This window comes from Canis lupus, chromosome 14 (genome assembly GCF_048164855.1).
Source record: "Canis lupus baileyi chromosome 14, mCanLup2.hap1, whole genome shotgun sequence".
Classification (NCBI taxonomy): Eukaryota; Metazoa; Chordata; class Mammalia; order Carnivora; family Canidae; genus Canis; species Canis lupus.
Window position 1 is genome coordinate 32656522 of NC_132851.1, and position 16608 is coordinate 32673129.

General features: G+C 46.4%; 1 protein-coding gene across 9 annotated transcripts in view; it reads right to left on the bottom strand.

Annotated features, from left to right (window-relative positions):
- Positions 1-16608, bottom strand: part of ZFAT (zinc finger and AT-hook domain containing) — a 193841-nt gene that overhangs the window by 88958 nt on the left and 88275 nt on the right. For 8 of the 9 annotated variants that reach the window (XM_072774597.1, XM_072774595.1, XM_072774600.1 and 5 more), the window contains 3 exons: positions 7607-7694; positions 5424-5573; positions 3217-3390 (listed from right to left, as the gene is read on the bottom strand). The exons of the other annotated variant lie outside the window; for it this stretch is intronic. In XM_072774597.1, coding sequence (XP_072630698.1) covers positions 3217-3390; positions 5424-5573; positions 7607-7694 — 412 coding nt within the window. The remainder of the gene's footprint in view (positions 1-3216; positions 3391-5423; positions 5574-7606; positions 7695-16608) is intronic. 9 annotated transcript variants of the gene reach the window in all.

Sequence of the window (16608 nt, forward strand, 5' to 3'; positions counted from 1 at the left end):
CTCCTTTGGTGGAGAGGAAGGTATTTTTCTTTTTCTTTTTTCTTTTTTTTGGAAGGTATTTTTCTTATCTTGACCAAGCAGTTTCAAAATTTATCCAAAGAAATAATAACTAAATGAGAAAAACTAAGAGACGTTCATAGAAAAGAAAAGAGAGTAACATACGTGTGTGTAATAAAATCAGTTATAGAAACAGCACCTAATAAAACAACATACTAGAAACAGAGATTGTTGAAACAGACCAAAATCTCAGAACGTGCCCAGCATCTTCAGAGACCGGTATTCCAAAATAAAATGAAAAGGACTGATTTCTCTATAAATATGTTGAGTCAACTGAAAATTGTCTAAAAAAAAAAAAAAGTAAGATCCCTACCACACATCACACACCAAAATAAATTTCAAGAATATTGTTTAATGTTATAAACTACATTAACTATTGTTAAATGTTATAAACTACAAAAATAAAACTTGAAGAAATTACAAAAGAAGTTTCCCCTAAGATGAGGGAGGTTTCTTTCAACAGAGAAAAAAATAAAGGATAAAACTTGTAAGTATAAATATTCAAGGTGGGGATCCCTGGGTGGCCCAGCAGTTTAGCGTCTGCCTTCGGCCCAGGATGTGATCCTGGAGAGCCGGGATCGAGTCCCATGTGGGGCTCCCTGCATGAAGCCTGCTTCTCCCTCTGCCTGTGTCTCTGCCTCTCTCTGTGTCTCTCATGAATAAATAAATAAAATCTAAATAAATAAATAAATAAGCAAGGTTATTTAAACTTCTGTATATAAAAACATGTGGCTAACAAAACATAAAGGCAAATGTTGAGTTAGAGGGAAATACGTGCACAGTATGTCAAACCACTGAGATACAAAGAGCTTTTAGGAACCATCCAAATAAAATGTGAGTGCACCAAAAAAGTGGGTAGGAGATGGAACTCAACTTTTTTCAAAGCTTTTTTTAAAACGGAAAGGAAAAAGGTAGGCCTGTCGTTTGATTCCAGCTGCAGAGCAGACCGTCCCTGGAGCTGGGACACCCAGGATGTGGTTGGGCACACCACGTATCAAGCTGGTCTTGGAGAAAACATGAGACCATGGTGAGTCCTCGTAACCATGGGGAAATAGGGACCACCCCCGAGTTAGACCGGGTGAAGCTACACTGGCCCTCATCACAGCATGGTCGAGAGAGACCCAGGGGGTGTCAAGGTGTCGTGTCCTTATCCTGCCCTGCCAAACTCAAGCCCACGTGGGGTGGAAAGGTGGCGCACTGAGGCAGCAGGCCCCTCCATTCTGGTCGTGTTCTCACCGCACCTAAGGCATGATGTCCTTCTTCCCAGACTGGTGAGTGTCTGAAAACAACACATGACTTTACAAATACCTCAAACTCCCTAAAATGTCAGAAAAACAAAAAACAAAAAGAGAGAGAGAGAAAAACAATCCAAATTTCCTGTTTTGTCACAAAATATTTCATAATGCCTATAAGCCTTCCCCCCTTCCAGAAGATTGTCTTAGCGCTTTGAGTACACACCATCTTTGCCCATCCGAATTCCCTCTCCTGCTGAAGAGCTCAGGGAGCGAAGTGACAGGTGGGACAGGCGGCATGTGTCACTGCCCACTGCCATGCCCGCCATGATACTGCTGCCCCCACCCCCGCCGCAGCCCTCCCCTCCACATCCAACTACGGTCTGTCCACGCCCCTGATTAGACATACACCCCACCTCCGTGAATCCTTTCAGGCCAGAACCCAGACCTCTGGGCCAGGCGTGAGGCCACAGCGCCCCGGCCACCACAGCCCAGGGGACACCCCAGGCCTCCAGCACTGAGGACAACCACTTGTCATTAGTGGCTTGTATTGTAAAAATACAGTGGCACTGTATTTTTCAGGATTCTGTGACTCGTGTGCTTCCACGTCAAGAAATACCAGGAAGGCGTATTGTTTCCGAAGGTACAGAATTCATGAATAATTACATGATTTAATGCTTTCATTACTCAGGGCAAAACTGCTTTACTGTCACTGAGTTTTTAATTATTTTGCTTATGGATTTTCTTATTTACGGCACACTGCTTAAATCTGCATAGTTATGGCCCTGGACTTCATTCAGCCTAGGAAAGCCCTGGATCTTCAAGTCTAATGAAGCCGAGCTAAGCCTGTGGCCTCCCTACAAGCCCCTCAAGCTCACCCACACACAACAGGATGGATTCCTTAGAACATTCTTAAAATAAAGGCAGGACCTAAAGGCTATGTCATCCCCTAAGTTCGGAAATCAAAAATAATTGTTGCAATCACTCTTGATTTTTAGGGTGAATTCCAATTTTTGTATATAATTGTGCTAAAACAGCCATCTGGTTGTTTTATTTATGAATATGGTTTACTAATCTCATTACATAGAATACTGACAAGACCTTCCCACAATTGGGGTTTTTAAAAGAAAATTAAAAACGTTAAAGGCCTCTTATGGTTTAGCTGCCTGTCTTCCTAAAACAATTCTGCTTTTCTTCCCTCTATTCTGCTCGTCTCAGGGACTTTCTTGGCCACTGTGACCACTGCCCACCACCTCTCCTTCTCCCCAGGGCTGCCAAGCCCCCTTCCATCACAGCACCCACCTTTAGCCCGGCCTGCATGCTTCTCTTCCTCCCCACTGGGGTATAGAGCCCTTGGTGGCAGCAACTGTTCCTTACCTACCCTATACCCCAGGCATGTCTGGGACGTAGTAAGAACTCAATCAATGGTTCCTTACGAATGAATGAAATTAGAGATCAACGTAAGTGTACTTCATCAAGGTCAAATTTGCCCAAGTATTGTTGGTATTTTAAACTGAGCCCCATTTTGGCCTGAATATCAAACCCTGAAGTTGCTTGGATGACAAGCATCCACTTGGAAGCCTCAGGTCAGGTGTGATCAGAATGCCCCTCAGGCTCAGGTGGGGCTAGAGGGCTGAAGAGGATTGCAACTTTCAGGTCAAGGCCTTCTGAGGGTGCCTTACTCCCTGGAGCAGCATCCGCTCGCCATCCACCCGCCCATGCACAGTGGAGGTCAGACACGGCTCCAGTCCTGAGCACGGGGAGTTCTGCCCTTGATCAAAATCGAAATTCTAGAAGACCCCGCTCTTTCTGGCCTGCAGACACATCCACTGCTTCTGCTGGACTTGAAACGTCAGCTTCACATCCCACTTTCAAGAGGGTTAAAAAAAAAAAAAAAACGCACTATGGTATGGAGTTATTTACTTACCGTCAGCAGTGTGAAGGAGCTTATGACTTTTCAATGTCCCTTTTGATTTGAATTTCTTGCCACACATGTCACACAGGTGAGTTTTCTCAGTGCTATGACGATTCATATGAGCCTTGAGGTTACTCTTGCTTCGAGTTGCATACTCGCACAAAGAACATTTGAAGGGTTTCACACCTACCAGAGGAGGAAAAACAGATCCATGTATAACAAAATCACACATACACACACACACACACACCTACTTCTATGTGTGCACATGCGTATGTGTCCCAAGAACATACGTGCATATCCCTGTTGAACAAAGCAGGGCACGTGCCTTCCTGAACACACTGCACACATGCCTTGCCATGCTCTCATCCACGGCATTCCTTCCAACTGCCGTGCCCTGTCCTGCCACAGCCTCCAGCATGTGGCCTTCTCTGATTGGCCCAAGCCAGTCCCCTTGCTTCCCTCTCTGTGTCCCCATGTGTCCCCATCTCTTGGAATTCTCTATCAGAACTGCTATAGCACACTGCAGGTCGTCCACACCTGCCTCTCCCCTTAGTCCAGGAATTCCTCTTGGGCACAGACTCCAAGCAGTTTCTGTAGGCCATGTTCATTAAATTCAATTGAACGAAGTTAAGTTGACCAGAATTAAAGTAAACGTGGATCTGTGCAGACATCAATGGGATTGGGGGATCCCTGGGTGGCTCAGCAGTTTAGCGCCTGCCTTTGGCCCAAGGCTTGATCCTGGAGATCCGGGATCGAGTACCATGTCGGGCTCCCTGCAAGGGGCCTGCTTCTCCCTCTGCCTGTGTCTCTGGCTCTCTCTCTCTCTCTGTTTCTCATGAATGAATAAATAAAATCTTAAAAAAAAAAAAAGAAATCAATGGGATTGGATACCTAGGATCAGACACAAGAGCATATTTTCATAAACTGAGCAGAGCCTTAGGACGCTGGCTGTTGTTGGGCTAATGGCTGGAACTGTGGCTGCTCCCCCTCCACTAGACAAACACGCACTGCAGGCCTACTCTGGAGCACACACCGAGGGGCTCTGAGGCTGAGAAGCCAGGGCCCCTGCGGCCGCCGTCCAGGGCCCCTGCGGCCGCGTCCATGAAGCAAAAGGCCATGACACCTAGCACAACATGCACAGGGAGAAGGATGCTGTGCCCGACACTGAGCATGGGGTGGGGGATGTGACACACAGTGTGCTCAGCATTTTCAGACCTTGTCTACAAGACCCAAGACTGTGGTTAAGGAAGCCAAGGCTTCAACAAGGCTACGGGGTATGCCCAGAGTTCAGAGCGCAGGTGCATGCATGGTGGTAAATAAACAGTACCTCCCACCTGGGCTTTGAGCTCCGTTCCTGCCATCCTGTCTGGGTCCCTATACCATCAAGTACTGAACTGTTCACCTCTCTCTTCCTCATGGCGCATCCCCAAGGCCTGAGAACAGGTGTTTCTATTCCTCGCCGTCGAAACCCTCTCCAGGAACCCTCTTGTATTCCTGCCTGCAGCATGCCAGCTTCCTAACTCACCTTGGCACGAGTCCAGAAGGGCTCCCCAGGCTCCTGGCTCTGCACTGCAACCCCAGGAGAGCCACATCCTTACAGTGGGAAGCAAAGTTGGTAGCCTGCTATCTCCAGCAGCCTCCTGACCTCCAACTGCCCAAATTCCTAGAGTGTGCTCCCCAAGCTTCCCTTCATAGGCAAGCACCCCAAAATCACAGTCTATCTTCCTCTTTCTGCTACTTCATCTCCATGCAACTCCCCTGCCTTCTGGATTCTTCCTCCATGACACTGGACCAGAGGCCTCTCTGCTGTCCTCTTCACCTTTGTTCACCTGTAACACCAACACTTCCTCAGCACCTACCGTGCCAGCACCCTGCAGCGGGCATCAATTACCAAGGTGATGAAGACGGTGCTGTTCTCTGAAGCTCACTGTCTAGCACAGACATCATGGGAATTTATTTCATTACACTTCACTATATTTTCACTACGTTTCCAACGGAAGCTATACAACTGCACACTTCTGCTAACTGCATTTGCAACTCAACAGGCAGTGACTAAAATCACTGAGCTTAGCTGGCTTGTGGACACATTTCTCAGTAAGCTGGAGAAGTCTAACTATAAGGCACAAGGCGATACAGCTTCCTCCTAAAGTACTCCCCACATGAAGCATGGAAGCACAAAACTAAAGGGTGCTCCACCCTGAAAGATGAGTACTCACCTTCGTGAGCCCAGATATGACGCTGGAGGTCTGAGCCGTTCTTCATGAAATAGAAATCACAGTATGGGCACTTCATGGCTCGCTTCCCAATCAGACCTTTCAGCTGAACCCTCCTCCCGAGAACCTCAGAAATAGTGCTCATGGACACCTCTGGAAGAAAAGCAGGGGGGTCCATTGGAAGCCAAAGAGGATAGGCTCCCGAGAGACATAGGAGACTGTCTGGATGCCCTGGCCAACCCCAGCAGCACTCAGGTGACCAATCAAGATGTGCCCCCTGGAGTCATGTGGTAGGATTTTTGCCTAAAAATTAAACCGGAATCTAATCAAGTCTCAGATCTAAATATCCATAAGCATAAAATGTGAGGGATGGAGAAACAATACTGTGAGGCACCATCAGACAAATGCAGGACATGAAATCACCTACAGGAAAAACCAATCCAGTCCCTTCCAATAAGTCGCTGTCACGAGAACAAAAGTGGAGTGGGGTGTCCCACGGAATTTAAGAAACTCAATTGACATAACAACTAAAGGCAAAATGTCTGGGTCCTGATTCAAACAATCTTGTATTGACTGAGGAAATCTTAAATGAACTAATCCTAGGTAACAGTAATGGGAATAACGAATTACCATTAATTGTTTGTTTTAATGGTGACCTGGTGGTTATGTTACAAAAGACACCGATTAGTTGGAGATGCATCCAACGTTCTTTTATGAGGAAGTTACATACGTGTGAGACATACTTTAAGATATTCTAGAACATGGGACACCTGGGTGGCTCAGTGGTCAAAGTGGTCAAAGACAGCTTTGGCTCAGGTCATGATACTGGGGTCCTGGGATCGAGTCCCGCATTAGGATCCCTGCTCAGCAGAGAGTCTGCTTCTCCCTCTGCCTCTGCCTCTCCTCCTGCTCGCTCTCTCTCTCTCTCTCTCTCGCAAATAAATAAAATCTTAAAAAAAAAAAAAAAAAAAAAAAAGATATTCCAGAACAAAAACTTTTGAGGGCCGATCCATAAAACAAGTCTGACAAAATGCTCACAAGTACAGAAGCTGAGCTGTTGAGGATACCTGGGGGTTCCTCATATTATCCTGTATTTTGTATATATGTGAAGTTTAGACCAAAGACAACACCTCACAAATGTTCATGAGCAAAGTCTGTCCAATCTGAACAAGCATCCTCGGCTCACACTGGACACAGGCTGGAACAGGAAAGGTAGAATGAGGCCATCAGAGAATCCCATAACCCATGTGTTCCCACACAGATGAAGGCCTTAAGGCTTTATCTGTTCCCAGATAAAACATGAGTGTTGGTGAACTCCGTTATTTCTTTACTTTTCTCCAGTATCACTTATGATCCCAGTGAGTCAATGCCCTAACACAGGGGCAGATATAAAAGACACATGGATGAAGGGAAAAGCGCACCCGCCTTACCTATTCCTCCTTCATACCATACACAGCACCTGCATCTGTGCTCTCGGGCCTGCCCCATATGACACCGGGGATCTGGGGATGGGCCTTAACCCTTAACAGCCCTCCCCACAGCCCTCACAGGGGTCAGGGAAGTGCCAATGACCAGAACACAAGGGGTCAGTGCACCAAGAGTGGGGTATGGGGGGAGCCCTGCTCCCAGCCGGGAGTCCCCAAATCCTCCCCAAGGACGGGATTCTCAGGAAAAACACAGAGAATAAACAGGAAGTAATTGAGCAGAGGGGAAGAAATGGGTCCCAGGTGGAAAAAACAGGTGTGACAGGTATGAATGGCTCATGCTTTACACCTCTGAGTGTGAAGAGACCAGCGTGGGGAGACCCGAGGTGACGGTCACTCCAACTCAGCACGGCTCCCCACAGACCACCATGATGGGCAACAAACTTTTCACAGGCACCCAGGCAGCTGAGTCTAGGTCAGACCTGCTTGTAAGTGACCCATCCGAAGGTACTTGGACATTAAAAGGGAGGAGGGAGATGGGAGTGTGGGGACATGTATCAGAAGACCAGATGAAGGGATAAAATGAAGTGAATAATTACAACAACTGCCCACCGTTAAATAAAGGTAATTGTTTCCCTCAAATTCACTCATACTTTCATCCCCCTTCATTTCCATTTCGTGCAGTTGATATATAATGCTGAGTTTTTAAAACAAACATAAGCAGTTTAAAATTAATCTCCTCTCCAAAATGCATAACCTTACCGGGATGGTTGGTCTTGATGTGCGACTTTATCAGTCGGTCTTCTGAAAAAGACTTTTCACACACTGGACAAGAATAACTCCTTTTATCCTTAACAGAAAGAGAGTGCAATCAATGGAGTGTCTCATTTAACCCTGGGCTCCATGAAAAAACCACCACCATCACCACCACCTCCCCCACCACAGCCACCATTGCCACCGCCGCCACCACAGCTAGACCACAGTGCACCTCTGCAAACACGTGACATGCCAACTGCACCTGGCCCACACACCCGGGGAACTCTGGAGTGTTGGGGAATGGTACTGGCTCCATTTCAGAAGGGAGGGATGGGGCTTACACATGACGGTCCGGTGGAGGTGGGCAGGCCAGCAGAGGGCAGGGCTCCACCTCGAGGTCTACCACACAGACCAGCGGCGCTCCACGACCCGACGAGTATTATGTCCTCCAATGCTCTCTGCGTGGTGTGTGGGGGGTTTCACAGAAGTTATTTTACTGAGACTCACAATCACTTTCAATCGGCAGGCATTATGATGCTCACATTACAGATTAAGAAATGAGGCCAAGTCATTGAGAGGAGGAGCTGGCCTTTGGACCCAAGATGCCCACTCCAGGCTGCTCCTACTATTCCCAAGGCCTGTGTCCCACTGAGGCTGCAGGTAAGGGGTTCGCTCTACACTGCGCCTCGCCTCACAGGTCTGGCTAACTGCCATGCTACACCCCACCACGGGAGCAGCTCTTGTGAATCATAAAGCTAGCTTCTACCCATTTGCCTGTTCCTTCAGCTCATTGTAGGGCTATTTCATATGCCAATTTTCCCCAAAGGGTGGGTGTTATGGGTTAAACTGTGTCCCCTGCAAAATTCATATATTGAAGCTCTAACCCTCAGTAGTACTTCAGGATGAGACCTGAGCTAGAAACAGGGTCATTGCAGATGCAATTAGTGAAGATGAAGTCCTTAGGGGAAACTTAATTCCTATATGACTGGTGTCCTTATTTTAAAAAAAGGAAATTTGGACACAGACATGCATACAGGGGGGATGCCATGTAAATAAGGAGGCAGAAATCCAGGTGATGAATCTGCAAGCCAAGAAACAAAAAGATTGCTGGCAAACACCAGAAGCTAGGGGAGAAGCAAAGAAGAGACTCTCTCTCATGGCCCTCAGGAGGAAGTAACCCTGCTGACACCTTGATCTTGGAATCCTGGCCTCCAGAACTGTGAGACCATAAACATCGTTGTTTATGCCACTTGGCAGTCCAGGGGCTCTAGGCACTAACACAGGTGAGCTGACCAAGGGAAAGGGCTGTAGCTGGACTCTATCTGTGCTACAGGTGATCCACACCTGGGAGAGGCTACCAGACGGCACACAGCTTTGTGTGTGAGTTTGCTCCCACCCTCAGTGTCCCCAATAGGGAAGACAACCAAGTGAGGCAGTGTCGGTACAAACTTACCAAGCAGAGAAACACCCACAATGAGCTTCAAAGTGCAATCGGTATTATTAACAAACTTTACAAGCCCATAAGAAATGCAGGAGCTGTGACTGCAAGGAAAGGTATTGGGCTGTGTGTGTTCTGGAGGATGTTAATAGTCCATGACTGCTTCAATTTATAGAACAAATTCCCACCATTTACTGTCCACCTACCTATTAGGAGCTCAGCATTGCACCAAATACTCCTCATGCCATAGTAAACGAATAAGCCGCCCCAAAATGCAGTCTCCTTATACCAATATATAATAATAGCAACAATAGTGACCATTTCTGAAGAACTTATTCATGCAGAGTGCTGCGCTCTACATACCACACCCCATGAGGCATTTGAGAAGCTGCCCAAGGTCACACTACCTCCCCAAGGGCAGAGGTGGCCATCCAAACTAGACCTCTGTACTCCCGAGTTCCTGCTCCCCTAAGACAGTGACTAGGAGTACAGAATCAGGGCTCCAAGTCCCTAGGTTCAAACCCTGGTTTCACCACTTATTAGCTGGGGGAACTTTGGGCAAGTGACTTCACCTGTCAATGCCCTGGTTTCTTTGTAAAATGGCAATAAAAGTAGCCTCCTTGTTAGGAGGAAAAAAAAGAAATTAAAAACACATAAAGGGGACTTCCAATTTCTAGTCCAGCACGTAAGAATCTCAGAAGTCTCCACTTCATCCTAACAACAAATGAAATGCTGTACAAACTGAAAACACAACAACTCTTCTTAATCTGTAAGAGACAGGAGGTCATAGGCAAACCACTGCCCCGCAAACTGGTTGAAGGCAGAGAATCACAAACTTATTGGAGCAGAAACCCACAAGCAGAAACCCCCCTAAGAACGAGGCCCAGGGCAGGGAAACTAGGACTGGAATTAATGTACTGCTGGAAGCTCACAATAGACAAGTAGAGTTAAAATGTCCAGGGGCATCCACTTTTCTGAGTTTTCTCCCCAGGCACTTGACTTCGCACTACAGTGAATATCAGAGAAAAACCCAGGCTTCACAGGAAGAGGGGAAAAGGAACCATTTCAAAATACCCCAGATCATTCGATTCTTCTTCCCAAGGCCTGCCCCCAGGGGAAACCAGTTACCCGAGCCAAACCTGTTGGGGTATTACCAGAGACTAAGCCACCCAGGGGAAGGGCAATACCCCGACCTGCCCCCTACAGCCTTCCATGTGAGAGAAAGGACATACCCAAACCCAGCCCACTTCAATCATCCTTTCTCACCTAAGAGCACTGGGGGGGAAAAACACTGGTGAAGCTCAGTCCAGGAGCAGAGAGGTTCACTAACAGACTGACACCTAGTCACAGGATTCTAGAATGACCCCCCCCCCTCACACCCTACCAAAACATTAATAAAGGCCTATTTACAGTAAGTTCCTTGGACCCATTCCTGTCCAGCTATGAAGGAAGAAAAAAAAAGACACACCAAGAGGCAAAAAAAAAAAAAAAAACACAGTCTGAAGTGACAGAGCAAGCATCAGAACCAGGCTCGGATATGACAAGGATGCTGGAATTATCAGACTGAGCATTTAAAACTACTCTGACGTGCATGCTCAGGGCTCTACTGGATGAAGTAGACAGCATGCAAGAGGAGATGGGCAATGTAAGCAGAGAGATGAAAATTCTAAGAACCAACAAAGAAATGCTAGAGATCAAATCACTGCAACAGAACAAAGCGTCTGATGGGTGTAGTAGGAGACCAAACACAGCTGAGGAAAGAAGTCCTGAGCTTAGGGATATTTCCAAAGAAACCTCTAAAACTAAAAAGCAGGCAGGAAAGAAGACTAATGAAGACAGAACAGAATATCCAAGGACTGTGGGACAACAGATGGTGTAATGTACACATAATGGGAACATGAGAAGATGAAAGAGATAAAAGAACTGAAGAAATATTTGAAACAATAATATCTGACAATTTCCCTAATAGGATGTCAAACACCAAGACAGATCCAGAGAGCTCAGGGACTACCAAATAGGAGTAATCCCAAATAAACTACACCTATCATGTGCAAACTACAAAAAACCAAAGTTAAAGAAAAAATACTGAAAGAAGCCAGAGATATAAACAAAATAAAACAAAAATCTTATCTATAGAAGAGCAAAGATAAGAACCTAATTTCTCAGAAACCATGTAAACAAGAAGAGAATGGAATGAAGTATTTACAGGGCTAAAAGAAAAAAAAAAAAAAAAAAAACACCAACCCAGAATTCTGTACCCTGTAGAAGTATCCTTCAAAAATGGAGAAACAAACTTTCTGAAGCAAACAAAAATTGAAGGAATTTGTTACCAGTAAGATCTGTCTTACAAGAAATATTAAAACAAGATAAAGTCAGAAACTTGATCCACATAAATAAAGTTAGAGTACTGGAGAATGGAGAAGTGAAGGTAAAATAAAAACATTTATTTATCTTAATCTTAATTGATCTAACAGAAAGTTTCTTCAAAATAGTAACACAACAATGTATTCAAAAATGTACGCTTTCTATATACATACACTTGTATATAAGTGATATAAATATCAGCAACGATACAAGGGGTAGGAAGAAGGAATTATGATTATTTTGTTATTACAAGGTACTCACACTATCCGTAAAGTGGAACAGTGCCATTTGAAAGTCATCTTTGATTATATGTAAACATATACTGCAAGTTCTAGGGTAACCCCTAGAAAAAGTTAAAAAAAAAAAAAAAAAGTGTAAGTGATATGCTAAGAGAAGAGAGAAAATGAAATCATATAAAATGCTCAATTAAAACTCCAAACAAGGAGTGCTTGGGTGGCTCAATCGGTTAGTCGTCTGCCTATGGCTCAGGTCATGATCTCAGGGTCGTGGCATCGAGCCCTGAATTGGGCTCTCTGCTCAGGGAGAGTCTGCTTCTCCTTCTCCCTCTGCCCCTCCCCCTGCCTGACCTTGCTCTCTCATTCACTCTCTCAGGTAAATAAATAAAATCTTTAAAAAAATAAAACTACAAGGGATGCCTGGGTGGCTCAGCGGTTGAGCATCTGCCTTCAGCCCAGGGCGTGATCCTGGAGACCCAGGATCGAATCCCACATCAGGCTCCCTGCATGGAGCCGCCTTCTCCCTCTGCCTATGTCTCTGCCTGCCTCTTTCTGTGTCTCTCATAAATAAATAAATAAAATCTTTAAAAAATAAAATAAAACTACAAATGATGGGAAAGAAAAAGATTGGAAGACAAAGGAATAGAGAACATTGACAACAATTAGAAAACACAACAAATATGATAAATATTAATTCCACTATTCACTAATCACTTTGACTATCAATGACCTAAATATTAAAAGACAGGAATTGCCAGACTGGATCAAGGAGCAAGATGCAACTATATGTGGGCTGTAAGAAACCCACTTTAAAGACATATGCAGATTAAAAGGAGATGATACCAGGCTAACACTAATCAAAAGAAAGGGAGGTAGCTTTATTAATTTCAAGCAGAACAGACTTCAAGGACAGTTATCGGTGACAAAAAGGGGCATTACATAATGTTGAAGGGGTTAACTCTCCAAGAAGACATAATAATCTTTAACATATACGCATCTAACAAGAGTTGAAAAGTATGAGGCAAAAACTAGAATGGCAAGGAAAAATTAGATGAGGCCCCTACTTTAGCTGGAGGCTTCAAGACCCCTCTACCAGAAACGGACAGATCCAACGGGCAGAAAATGTGTAAGGACACAGTTGAACTCAACAACACCATCAGGGGATCCCTGGGTGGCGCAGTGGTTTAGCGCCTGCCTTTGGCCCAGGGCGCGATCCCGGAGACCCGGGATCGAATCCCACGTCGGGCTCCCAGTGCATGGAGCCTGCTTCTCCCTCTGCCTATGTCTCTGCCTCTCTCTCTCTCTCACTGTGTGCCTATCATAAATAAATAAAATAAAATAAATTAAAAAAAAAAAAAAACACCATCAGTCAACTGGGTATAATTGACATCTACAGACTACTACATCCAACAATGGAAGAATAGACATCCTCAAGATCATGCAGAACATTCTGGGCCATAAAACAGGCCTCAACAACTTGAAAAGAATAGGTTCTGTGTACCCACAGAAGGTACAACACCAAGAGCGACCTCTAATGTGAACTCTGGGCTCTGGGCATTACTTGTGTCAGTTCGGTGACTGTCACAAAGGTACCACTGTGGTGTGGGATGTCAATAGTGGGGCAGGTTGCATGTGTTTGGGGATGGTGAAATCTCTATACTTCCTGCTCAATTTGCAGTGAACCTAAAGCTGTTCTAAAAAATAAAGTTTATTAAGAGACAACACACACAAAGTACTTAGAATGGAGCCGGGCCTCTGGTGGGCACTCAATAAATCTGAAAGATGTTGCTGCTGTTGCTGTGGCGTTGTTACTAATGCAACTTGGCCTCAGATAACAGACCTTGTGGGTTAACGCACCCTAGGAATCTCCAACACGGGGTTCTGAGTAAGTACCCTTCAAATTGCTTTATGGATTAGATGCTGCTGTTGCAGAACATCTCCAGAGAGGCTATTCCCTGGAGCACACTTAGGAGAAGGGTACTCAGTATTTAAAAACAAAAACAAAACCTAACAAAAGTCCCTCGGAACCACCAACAGTCTGGCTGCATGCCCCACAAAATATCTGGGTTCCAAGAGATGCCTGCCAAGCTCAGGTGTCCAAGGGGTCCAGGGAGCTATTGTGAAACTGTCCTGAGCTTTGCGCCCAGGCGATGCTGCAGATTTCCACCCAGGCTACGGTAGGCTCTGGGCGCCCATCACTGTCCTCCTTTGCCCTTGACCCTTCCAGGTCACCCCATCACTCCCTGAGTCTGCATGCAGGAACAGGTACTCACAGACCATTTCTGAAAGATGCCCTGGACCTGGCTGGGCATCCTGGAGGAGGCCTGTGACCACCCCCAGCTGCCCCCAGTGCCCTCGTCAGCAGAGATGATGGAGGCGTTCAGCAGGGCTTTGAAGGAGTTTACAGTCATCCCCCCGGAGTCCTTGCTATTTGATTTTTTTTTTTCTTTTAATCTCTGATAGTCTGAAAGCAATTTATCTTACAGCTTATCAGGGCCCCTCATTTCTTGATGCCTTTGAAGACTGTCAGAAGGACACAGGCGGTGGGACACAGGCGGTAGGAGGAGGGGGGGCTCTTAGGATTCTTTTTTTTTTTTTTTCCTCAAGCCCCAGTTCCGTACCGGAGATGAAAACCCAAAGTGACACAGCAAACTTAAAAAGAGCGGTTGTTAAAAGAGTTCCTGGCAGAGGCGGAGAGCAAGGGGCCTGCACGGTAATGACAATCAAGGAGCCCAGCCCTCGGAATTTGTTTGCTCCGGTGGAAATGGTCTTCAAAGCTACAAAGGACCCTTTGAAAGAAGAAAGGCCTCGGCAGGAGTGTGTGGCCTCAGCATGGGATGCAGGCGTCGCCCCAGGACTCAGGCTCAAGCCCCCACTCTCTATCCTGGATGGACTCTGCCTTGGTCTACTGCTCTAGAGCAGGTGCCTTGGCCCCCAGAGCAACGGGGCAGCTCTCAAGTCTAAAACCAGCAGCAGGTGGACGATATCAAAGCTGCCCCCTGCACCAAGTGTATTAACTATCACATAAGTACTACTCCTACAAAATCTGTGACCTCAAGTTTAGGAAATTAGATGGGAGATTCCACGCTCAACAATGTGTCAGGAATAAAAGCCTAGTTATGGTGTCTGTTGTAACCATTCATTCCTCAGACCTTCCAAGGGCCCCTGTGATGTGCCAGGGACTGCACCGAGGACAGAGGTATGAGACAGCGACCCTGCCCTCAAAGGGCCCAGGGAGCCAGCAAGAGCCGCCAACACACAGAGGCACAAACTGTGACAAAGGCAGAAAAGGTGACACTAAAGTTGTGACTGAGGGACACCTGGGTGGCTCAGCGGTTGAGTGTCTGCCTTCCGCTCACTTCGTGATCCCGGGGTCCAAGGATCGAGTCCCCCATTGGGCTCCCTGCAGGGAGCCTGCTTCTCCCTCTGCCTGTGTGTCTGCCTCTCTCTGTGTCTCTCATGAATAAATAAATAAAATCTTTAAAAATAAATAAAGTTGTGACTGGTTTGAACAAGGTAGAAACAAGCCCCACCCACCCCGGCAAGAAAAGAAAGAACAGCCCCAAATGGGTTGCATTTGGGATTTTGTCTCAAGGATCCTCCTGTCCACTGAAAACATTGTTTTGCCAGCCGTGCCCCTTTGATCCTAGACCTCCGCTTGGCTCACGGGAAGCTGCACTGTATACACAGGAAGCTCTGGGAGCCCGAGGTCTCCTGCACCAAGAACACACACCCAGAACAGGGCGACACAGAAACAAACGGGTCTGTGACCACGGAGGAAAAGACCATCCTCTCTCATAGCTCTTAGAAAAGAAAAACCCTGCATCCAATCACTTTAATTCAACCACTTTTTTCTCCACTTAAAAAACAAAACAAAACAAAACAAAAACCAGACAAACCCATTTCTTTCCAGAAAGATATTGGAGGTAGTCCCTTCTACTTTCTCTGTGCTTTGTGGGCAATACATTAGTTTATATCCAGCAAGCACATGCTACAATGTTTTAAACGTGTGTGCCCTTATGACCAAAACCAGAGCAAAGCAAACATTTTTCAAAGACAGGGACCAAGCACTAATTAGAAATATGTATTGAGAGGCCATGGCGCCCTGGAAGGATGGATGCCTCCTCCACGCCCCCACTCCTACCAACCCCCCACCCCCGCTACTGCTAATTAGGACGAGCTAGCTCAGACCAGCCGCTCCCCTGTGCACCCGGACCTGTGTTGGGCCCCTCACAAACATCATCTCACTAAATTCCCACAGCGACCCAGGAGACACTTTACAGACTAGGTATCAGAGAGGTTAGGAAGTGGGGCACCTGGGTGGCTCAGTGGTTGAGGGTCTCCCTTTGGCTCAGGTCATGATCCCGGAGTCCCGGGATCGAATCCCACATTGGGCTCCCTGTAGGGAGTCTGCTTCTCCTTCTGCCTGTGTCTCTGCCTCTCTCTGTGTCTCTCATGAATCAATAAATAAAATCTTAAATAAAAAAGAGAGAGAGGTTAGGAAGTGAAGCCACACCCTGTGAGTGGTAGAGTCAGCATGTGACACCAAAAAGTGCCCATTCCCCAGTGCGGGCTGGTACTGCTCCAAGGGCCCCTGGATGGGCTGGTTACCTGCGAGGTTGTCTTAGAAGAAACACAAGCTGGAGACAAAGGGAAAGACTGACATACCATGAACATCTACCCTATGCTCCATTTCCTGTCATTTCAAACATGCCTACGGGGGGGGACTCTAGGGGAAGATTCCCTGGTCCCCCTCAAATTACAGTGGAGGCATGAGCCCAGCAACCTCTCACCCCATGTGATTGTGATTCAGGACATCATGAATTACATCAACTGGGTTGTTAACTTATAAACTTATTTAGTGGGACATCTGACACCGCCATCTGGGACACCCAAGGACACACACTGATAAAGAAACATATTGAAACATGGAAATGGGGGCACCTCGATGGCTCAGTCGGTGATCTCAG